Source organism: Panthera tigris, chromosome A1 (assembly GCF_018350195.1).
Source record: "Panthera tigris isolate Pti1 chromosome A1, P.tigris_Pti1_mat1.1, whole genome shotgun sequence".
Classification (NCBI taxonomy): domain Eukaryota; kingdom Metazoa; phylum Chordata; class Mammalia; order Carnivora; family Felidae; genus Panthera; species Panthera tigris.
This window is the reverse complement of record NC_056660.1, coordinates 115,622,247-115,631,731: the sequence shown is the minus strand read 5'-3', so window position 1 is coordinate 115,631,731 and position 9,485 is coordinate 115,622,247. Positions and strand designations below refer to the sequence as shown.

General features: G+C 51.1%; 1 protein-coding gene across 4 annotated transcripts; it reads right to left on the bottom strand.

Moving 5' to 3' along the window:
• Positions 1–607: 607 nt before the first annotated feature.
• PURA (purine rich element binding protein A) lies at positions 608–8,518 on the bottom strand. 4 transcript variants are annotated; one of them, XM_042985261.1, is made up of 2 exons: positions 8,419–8,518; positions 608–1,766 (listed from the first exon to the last, which is right to left on the bottom strand). In XM_042985261.1, the coding sequence occupies exon 2, from the start codon at positions 1,620–1,622 to the stop codon at positions 654–656; it is 969 nt and encodes a 322-aa protein (XP_042841195.1). In that variant the 5' UTR covers positions 1,623–1,766; positions 8,419–8,518; the 3' UTR covers positions 608–653. The 4 variants fall into 4 exon arrangements, with proteins under 4 accessions (XP_042841195.1, XP_042841193.1, XP_042841197.1 ...); XM_042985259.1 differs by lacking the exon at positions 8,419–8,518 and adding an exon at positions 7,480–7,938; XM_042985263.1 differs by lacking the exon at positions 8,419–8,518 and adding an exon at positions 7,619–7,938.
• Between the last annotated feature and the right edge of the window lie 967 nt (positions 8,519–9,485).

The following is a 9,485-nucleotide window of genomic DNA, read 5'->3' as shown; positions in this document are numbered from 1 at the left end:
GACACACAGCATGCCTAGCCCTCATATATATACACATCTCTAATCACAGGTATATAGGGTGTCAAATATACTATAATAACCTCCATGTAAGGTTTGAAATTTGGTAACAAAATGAGAAAAACTAAAAATATTATTTTACGTGTTCTAAAATATCTCTTTTTTGTGCTAAAGTCAAATGTTAGCTCAACATGAAAAGGACTTTTATATAATTCAGCAATATTATAATCTTGACCATTTTGCAAACACTTTTAATAATAATAGCTTAAACGTGTACAAAAGTTCTTGGTTAATTAGGGAAATAAACACTCAGTTCTTTATATTTTTTAATCAAGTAGGAAACACAGTTCATATAATGTTATTACTTTTTGTATTTTTTTTGTTTTTTGTTTTTAGCAGCTGCTTACTGTTTTATATGGTGGATAAAGTGGACAACATCCAGCGATGGGTGGCAAGTCAAGAAGAGAAACTGTCAGTTGGTGGAGGTTCTGTGGGTGGTGCTCCCTTGGAGTTAACAGTTATTTTTTTTTTATTTTTTATTTTTTTACTTTTTAACTTTTTATTTTCTCTCTTTCTTTACAGTATATTTTCTGTGTGTGGTTGTGTGTGTGTGTGTGTGTATGCATGTGTGTGTGGGTTTTTTCCATTCAGTTTGATCAATCTTCTTCCCCTTCTTCTTCACCCTGCAGCAACAGGGTGGCAGCGGCGGTCTCCTCCTGCTGTTGCTGCTGCTGCTGGTGGAGCTGCTCACAGGCAGCTCGCTTCTCCCTCTGTTTCTCTTGAATCTTCTTCATCTCCTCCGAGTACTTGCAGAAGGTGTGTCCAAACTTGGCCCACACCTTGTAGGGCACGGTGATGGAGTTGCGGTAAGTGGGCTTCACCTCGCTCACTCGCATAAACACGCCGTACTTGTTGGAGCCCACATCGAAGAAGAAGCGCTTGTTGTCCACAGTCAAGGAGGTGCCCTCGGGCAGCTCGGCCGGCTCCTCCTCCACTCCGTAGTCATCGATGAGCTTGGCCAGAGCGTCGCGGAACTCGATGAGCCCCTGTGCGGGCAGCGCAATGGTCTGGCCCTGCGTGGAGCCCAGGCCGGGCCCCCGGTTGACCGTCTGGCGGATGCGCAGGAAGCGGCCGCGCTGGTTCTCCTTGAGATCCATGTAGTACTTGCGGTTCTCGCGCACCAGGAACTCGCTCTTGAGCGCCCGGCGCGGCTCGTCCTGCGCCTGGGCCAGGTCCGGCGGCTGGCTGGGGCCCAGCTGCGCGTAGTGCTCGATGAAGTCGCCCAGGTAGTCGCGGAACTCCACGGCCACTGACATGGAGAGAGTGAGGCGGCTCTTGTTGCCGCCCGCGCCCACCTCAGCGATCTTCAGGAAGCGGCCCTTGGCGTTCTGCTTCACGTCCAGGTAGAAGCGCTTGTTCTGGATGTCCACCCGCTTGGAGGCCAGCTCCTGCGTCTCGTGCTGCAGCCCCCCCGGGGCCCCTCCGCCGCCGCCGCCACTGCCGCCGCCGCCCCCGCCGCCACCACCGCCCCCGCCGGAGCCCGAGCCCGAGCCTGGGTGCCCCAGGGAGCCGCCCGAGCCCAGCGCCGCACCACCCTGCTCGCTGCCGCTGTCTCGGTCCGCCATGATGCTGCGCTCCGCCGCCGCGCCGCCGCCGCCGCCTGCCGCTCCGCCCGCCGCCTCAGTCGCCTCAGCCGCCGCTGCTTTCCCTCCCCGGCTCCGCCTGCTGCCGCCGCAACCCCCACAGCCAGTCAGCCACTCTCGCGAGATCTGCGGGAGAGACGAGACCCGGTAACAGGGCACTGACTCCCCAGTACAGTAGCAGGGCGCCCTACTGTACGCGCCCACCCGCCCGCCGGCACGTGACATTCGCCCCCTCCCTGATGCCAGCCCCCCGACCGCCCGCCCGCCAGGCGGCGCCCACCCGCCGGCCCTCACCCCACACCCCTGGCGTGTGTGTGTGGGGGGGGAGGTTGTGGGACGCGCCGCGTCGCAGCTGCTGCCGCCACCACCACTGTGGCTGTCGCTGTTGGCCAGACCCTGGGCGGCCTCGGCCCAGGGAGTTGGGGGACCAGGGGTGAGAAGGGGACTGCCATACTAAGCACAGGGAGAGGGCCTGAGTTCTGCATTCCAGTGACCTCGAAGAGAGGATGTGGAAGGAAGGGCCTGTGAAGCGCTACTGAGCCCGCTGCAGACAGGGGACACCAAGTCACGGCCACCCCCTTACATGTGGGCCTCAGTCAGACCCAAACCCAAACCCAGACAGGCCCACCCACTGCCCGCCTGGGCTATCTCCTACCGCAGAGCCCTGGCCGCAGAGGCGGGCAAGGAACAGGAGAGGTGGTGCGGCGGTAACCCTTAGCTGCAGAAGGGGCTGCCTAGGATGAGGACGGGGCGCCGGCAGCAGTGGCGCGGAGCAGCAGACACCTAGCCCGTCCCTCCCCTCGCTCCCGCCGCTTCCCCCTCCCAGCGCACGGCAGCGGCTCTGGCCTCAGATGATCCCGCTCCCCCCTCCCCCCAACCGCAGCCCCGCACAGTCGGGCGGGCGGGCGGGCGGGCGGGCGCACTCACCGACGGGGGGGAGCCAAGCAGAGGACGGCAGCCGCACCAGGGCCGGGGTGCCCGCAGTGCCTGTTCTCGTTGGCTTTGCCCTTCCCCCCAAGCAACAATCAAAAAGAAACCCCACGTTCACCCAAAAACCTTCAACCAGCCCCCAGTGGGACCACAACTGCCCGCCTGCCTCCCCCTCCTCCTTCCGAGATTTGGGGAAGGGGGGCACCCTGCTCAAGGCTGAGCCCAGCCTGGGTTGCCGGCCAGCTCTGCGGATGAACCAGGCCCTGCCAAGCCTTCAGCCCCTAACCCACTCTTCTTCCCCTCTGGAAGGACCCAGAATGGAGGAGAAAACCAAGCAAGATTTAGTAAATTCACGAGCTAAAAATGTCAGGAATTTCCTGGGAAACGCAGTTCCTTACGGGTTTCATTAACGCAGGTTCGCTCGCCCCTTTTACCCCTCCTCCCAGAAACTCCTTAGTGTCCAGGAGAGCCCCTACCTCTCAAAAAGTAAAGCATTACATGATTAGTGGTTTTTAGGTAGACAGCTAGGTTATCAACCATTAATTAACCAATGAATCTTTGGACAGTGACAGCTAAAGGGGGTCTCTGGTCTCAGAAAGAGACTCGGAAAGAAGCGATTTCTTTCTTCCTAGATCTAAGGCATAATCTAGGGCCTGTTTTCCTTCTCCTACATATATAGCAAACGCTCATACTCCCTCCCTGCAGTCTGCAGTTCTAAGAGTTGTGGGGAAGCTCAGGCCTATCTCCAGGAGAACCCCTGCCATTACCCCTGCATTCTCCTTATCACCTTCTGCAGGGGGCTCAGGGGATAGACATCACAGCCTTACTCCTGGCTTTCTCAAGCATGGATTGTTGCCTCCATCCTTAGAAGAGTGTTTCTGTCCCATCTGTGGGTGCCATTCCCACCCAACATCCCTCAACCCCCAAAGTAAGGAGTCTTCCCTCCCTCATTCAGCTTCACAGACAGCTGAGTACCACAGTTGTGCAAGCTTCCTGGAAAAGAAAGGGCTGGAGAGGACTAAGGATCACGAAACCCAGATAAGTCTAGGACCTAAACCTTGTCAATACCTGAGCCCTCAAAGCTCCCTAATATATCCCTTCACCTCCTGAGCAAACCTGCCTCTGAAGTATTCACAGCTTGCTTTTTCTTTTAGCAAGGGCTCCGTTCTACCCAGCATTAGCTACTCTGGCTCTGGGCTGATGTTTGCTACTTCCCGCTAAAGAGCAAGAAACAGGGAAAAGCACTATGGCTACCAAAGAGCAAACTGGAGTAGTGCTGTGGGAACCAGCCCCAGAACCACCTACTAGTCCCTGAAATGGTCCCTGAAATGGTTCCCTGAAGGGGAGGCCCATTCTGACAGACAGAAATCCAGGCTTTGGGCTCCATAAAGAACTTTTCCTTAGTTGGGGGCATCCTCCAGTACCGAGTAGTGCCATTTTATTGCTGATTTTTCTAAACTCCCTCCCTTGTCCCCAAGTCTGCAAGGAAGGGGAGAGAAGAACTGTTGGCGCACTTCCCACCGCGAAAGAATTAAAACGAGAAAAAGCAGTGGCTCCTTCAAGCTCACACAGTAGCGATCAGGACCCTGGATAGACCCTGGCCCCAAACTGGGACGCAAAGGCTGAGTGGCAGGGTCTCCGCACAGAGTAGGGCGGGGCATTACGCTTCCAGCTGTAAACTGAGGCTAAAGATCTGTTTCGATCCGTCTGATCTAGAAGAGCCGCTGCTCTTCTTCTGGGGTTTACCCTGCACAGAACCAAGCGCTTGCCCCCTCAAGAAAGCTCTTAGCAGCAAGAAGCCCAATGGGATTGTGATGAGGAGACACGCGCCTGCCGGTCCCATTCTTCTACGCTAATGACTGCTTCCCCCAGGACAGAAAACAAGGGCTTTAAAATGCCCACCTTCCGTGACCAACTTTAGAGTTTAAATTTCTCGTTTCTCTGTCCCAAACATTTATATCCAGGGGTTCTGAAGCAGTTTGACTTTGGGAACACCCTGATTTTCTGAAAAAGTGTCACCAGCAACTGAGTTCTTAGTTCCCCAGCGCACAGGCAACTGATGAAGCTTCTAGACAAAACACAAGTTAAATATCATTTGCATGTTCAAAATGGGAATTTTAAACTCAAATCAGCAAACCACTGAGACCTGGATCTCTTCACATAAATATGCATTTACTTATTTTACATTATTTATTATATATGTATAAAATTTCTACCATTATATACCAGCTTGTCCCCTATTTTACAAATGTATCTAAAAGGTAAGCAAGGTTAATAATGGCTTTTCCAAAACAATTCAATGATAAATTGGATATTCAGCACATTTTCACTTCTCAAAAAGTTAATTTCAGGATAAGCCTGTAAATGTGGGGCTTTGGTCAGACTAGGAAGGAGATGGTGAAAGGCGGCTTTCCTTAGGCTACAGAATACGGTAGCCTTAAAAGGCAGTCTGGGAAGAATGAATATTGTCTCAGAGCAAGGTCTTAAAAAGTTTAGAAGCTTAAAAAGAATTTCAGAGTTAGATCTGCACCCTAACATTGAAAATCCATTAGAAAATTTGTAGATTTAAAATGACTTCTAGCCATTTGTTAATTACCTAAATAACATACTTAGTAAATGAAAAGCGTTCTAGTATTTAGCCTCTTGAATTTGTTATTCTGAAACAAACAGTTGTAAAATTAAATTGAAATTTTCAATACAATGCAGGAAAGGCAAAGAGGAAACGAAATAAATTAACATGCAGCAAAATATCAGTGTTAATTAAAAATCATCAAAAAATATTCCCTTTCTGCTCAAAGTTTGCTTACTTTAAAAAATCTGATAAACGTCTAGATTTCTTGAGCTCTTTTATTAATACTACACACACATTTTGAAGAGAACAGAGATTGCTTTATTTTTAATCCCACTATCTCTATGCCGTTAACAAACTCTTACCAACAAATATTGTTCACAAGTGAAACAAACATTAGGCAGAACAAAAAGGAAAAAAGCTTCAATTTTCCTCAGCCTGAACTACGGGTGATTCTAATAAGCTTTAGTCTTTAAAAGCAAAAATTAACACACACACACATTTATAAAATAAACTTGGAGGGAGAGAATCTACCTCTGGGTAATAAACCCTTTCAGTTATGGAGTTCCCAACAGAAACAATATGCTGATTAGTATCACAGATTTCCAAAACAAAAGAGAAGCAAGAACATTAGAAATTGTTTTCAAGTACTGCTTAGGTTAAATGCCTGTCTTAAACTACACAGTTATCTTCAATACCCAAATTATTAAAAGTAACTGGAATGTTGTACTGCAAGTGTTCAAAGTGGAGGAATTACCCATTTCTTCTCATGGCCATCTACCAGGAAAATGAAAGGAAACTCTTAAGTAAATGTTAACGTTTAACAACAACAAGGACTAATAGTAGTAGTATTTCATCAATCATTTTTTAAAAGCACATTGTCCTTCTATAGCTCACCTAATCTTCAAAATTATGCCTCTCCAGTGCTATTTTAATGTTTAAAGATATGAATTAAACATTTAAAACCTGAAGAGAACAATCCATGTGATAGAACCCTCGCATTTCACAAAATGTTTTCACTGCAAGCATTTGCAAAAGAGTTAAATAAACGTAGCACACATTCTAAATTCGATAAAAGATTCCGAGAACCCGACATTTTATGTACCCAAAAGGCCCAAACAGAACCGATGCAAATGTCAATAGCTCACTCTCTTCCGGCTGATACTTAAAAGGTTTTACTAGTACCCAACGGAATGAAATCAGCAACTCTCTCCACACTCTACTCAACACTCCAATTTTCAAAGCCGCAATTCGCAAACGTCAGTTTGGGCTGGGAGCAGTGGGGGTCTTGAAGCAATAATAATACAAAAAATCCTTTTCTCCTCTCACAGTCTACCAAAAAACGTCAAACCAAATTCCGTCTATTACAAAGCACTGGGACCTCCCTTCCAAGGACACGGGACACAACCACAGACACCGCTGCAAAAAGCTCTCCAAGAGCACCTGGCCCGACAGAACGAATTAGAACCCTCAAAAGGGTCCCTCACACACAGCGGAAATGAAGGTGGCATTTATTTGGGGATAGACAGCAACGAGCCAAAGAAAGTTGCCCTAGCCGGACTGGGGCCTTTCTCTCTCCAAGTTCAGAATCAAGGCAGATATATTTGTGGGGGTCCCTTCTAAAGACACCTCAGCCGGCTCCGGAGCCCACTGTCACTCAAAGGGAAGACCCTCCAGCTTCGCATCCGTTCCTTTTGCCCCCGAACAAAGACAGAGGAGGCTGTTGAGCTGACCTAGCTCCGTGGGGCAGCAAAAACGCCTTGTTCGAGCCACCCATCCTTGGGCCTGCCTTCATCTGCGATGTCAGCACCAATGTATTATTTTTTATTTTTACAACGCATCCTGGGCGGGTGTATGCATTGCGGGGGTGGGGGTTGAACAGAGGAGAGGAGGGGTTGGTAGTGAAGCCTAGAACCCTCCTTCCTCTCCCTTCCTGCCAGGGTTGCTGTGCAGGGAGTGTCGGCCACATTTGGCGCACTGTCCCAGGCCCGGGCGAAGATGGCCAGGGGAAATGGGGCTTAGGGATTGCTAAGCAAACGGCACCACTGGTGGTCTACTACCGTAAGCAGAGGTAGGAATGTCTGTTTTTTTTTTTTTTGTTTTTTTTTTTAAGGGGCGTGTGATTTTGTTCTTTTTTGGAGGTGGGAGTCCGTTCGTTCGTTCGTGCGCTACGGGAGGGGGGGGCGTTGCTGCACTGCCTGAGTCCCCGGAGGGAGGGTGCGAAGATGTCTACAATGGTACAGTAATTATTCCTGGGGCAAAGAGGGCAATTAGAGGGGACAGGGTGGGCGGCACCTCGAGTTGTGGCAGTGGCAGCAGGGAAGGTCGCGAGGGGCTTACCCTGGCGGGCGGGCGCTGTCCTGCCGCAGGTGAGGGAGGGCGCGGGCTGGAGGGAGGGAGGGCGCGCGCGAGGCAGGCGCTAGGCTGGCGCGAGGAACGGGGGAGGGGAGGAGGGGGAGGAGGGCGCGCGCGCGCACACCTGTCCTGGACAGCAGCGCGAGCTGAGCGGCGCCTCACTCGGGCTCAGCCGGCTGAAGAGGAAGGAGGGCGGGCTGGCAGGCGGGGGCGGGACGCCGAGGGGAGGAGGAGGAGGCGGCTCGGATGGCTGGCCCGGCTCTCGCTCGTTCTCCCTCCCGCGGGCAAGTCCGGCTCACACCCTGCTTCTCCCGCTCACTCACAGCCCCCTTGGCTCTCCCTCCTCCTCCTCCTTCCCCTGCGGGATCCGCTCGCCGCCGCCGCAGACGGCAAGTCGTGGCAGCCAGACGTCGGCGCGTAACCCGGCGCTCCGTGCGTGACTCCGAGCGACGTCAGCGCGCGCTCCGCGCTACCCACCATCTCTCCCCCATCCTCCCCCCGTGGCTCGCGCCCTCCGCCCTCGCGTCCCTCCGTTTCAGTCGCCGCGGCGGCGGGCGCCGAGCGCGCTCCCTCCGCCCTCCTCTTGCGCGTGCGCGCGCCTCCTGCGCCGTTGGCGCGTCAACAGCCCGCGGGCCCAGGCCTTGAGGCGCGTCTGAGGAAGGGGCTGCCTGTGGCCTCTTTGCGCGCACTTCCTCCACTCGCCGCCCGTGGCGCCCCTAGGAGGACTTAACCCGCGTTGGGCTTTGAAGGCTGGAGCTAGGCTCTGGCGGGTCTAGAGCCCTGTAGGGCCTGCACCAGCTCCAACCTAGGGCCCTAAGCGTCGTTATCCGTGCAGCTCCCACCCTGTCACCCTCTCCCTATGCCCTTGTTCCGCCCGCATCTCTCAGGAAGCAGTAGACCTTTTATCTCCCGGGAGGGTCTCACCTTGGTCTTCAGACGCCTGCCGAGAGGGCTAGAAGGGCAGAATTAGCATAAAGAAGAAAGAGGCGAGGCCACGTTCAGGCTTAAGCCCCAGGAATCCTTGACAGGAAGCGTGGGGTTGCTGCCCAGCCTCCCACGCGGTGTAGGTGAAACTGGGCCCCTTTGAGGGACTGTGACTAAGGACAAAACCCTGATAAATATTATTTATGCGTCCTTGGGCTGAGAGGGAGAAAATGTAAGAGACGAGTTAATTTTCATAAATTACTACGCAGGGGCGAAATGCAGAATTATAAAGTGTCCTTTAAGAGTTTTCTTGAAATCTTACCAAGTTTGACAAGATGTTTGGTGCACGGTAACTTTCTTCCATACTTTGTATGCTGTCACATCTCTATCCTGCAACACTGCGTCATGGAAGATGGGTCAATTAAAAGTTATCAGCTGCAAAATAGAAAGCTACCTTAACCATCTTTATCATGATTTAAATAGATGTCAGAGAAGTCATTCTGTAGTTAAAAATTTAGCCACTGTCCTAACTTATTTAGCTGAGCATATTTTATTTTGAAGTTACCTTGCAATACACGGTAGAATACCCTTTTATTAGGCAATATTAAACTTTTAAACTCACTTATAGGACCGGACTTTTTTTTAGGAAGCTTATCGAGTTAAACCTTTGAGGCAAGTAGGAGTGAGATGAAATTAACCCCATTTTATAGATGAGAAAATTGAGTTACAAAAACGTCAGTTCAGAGTTGCAAGGAGTCTGTGACCCATAAAGGGATCTAGTATTACCTACTTTATCCACTAAACCAGAAATCCCTCAATTGTTTACTTGTGGGTATCTTTGGATGCCCCTGTCCCCCGTCCCCACGTATTGTAGTCAGTGCTAATGTCTCAGAGAAATTTTGGAGGTATTCCTGGAGACGCCAAATCACAGAGGACTCTAAAAGGTTTGAGGTTGGAATTCCCTGCCACAGCAAATCGCAGCTGTGCAATAAGTTATTGTGAAACAATTCAGATTCTATACTAACAACAAAGTGTTTATTAATCCCTAGTTAGAGGTGAAAAAACTT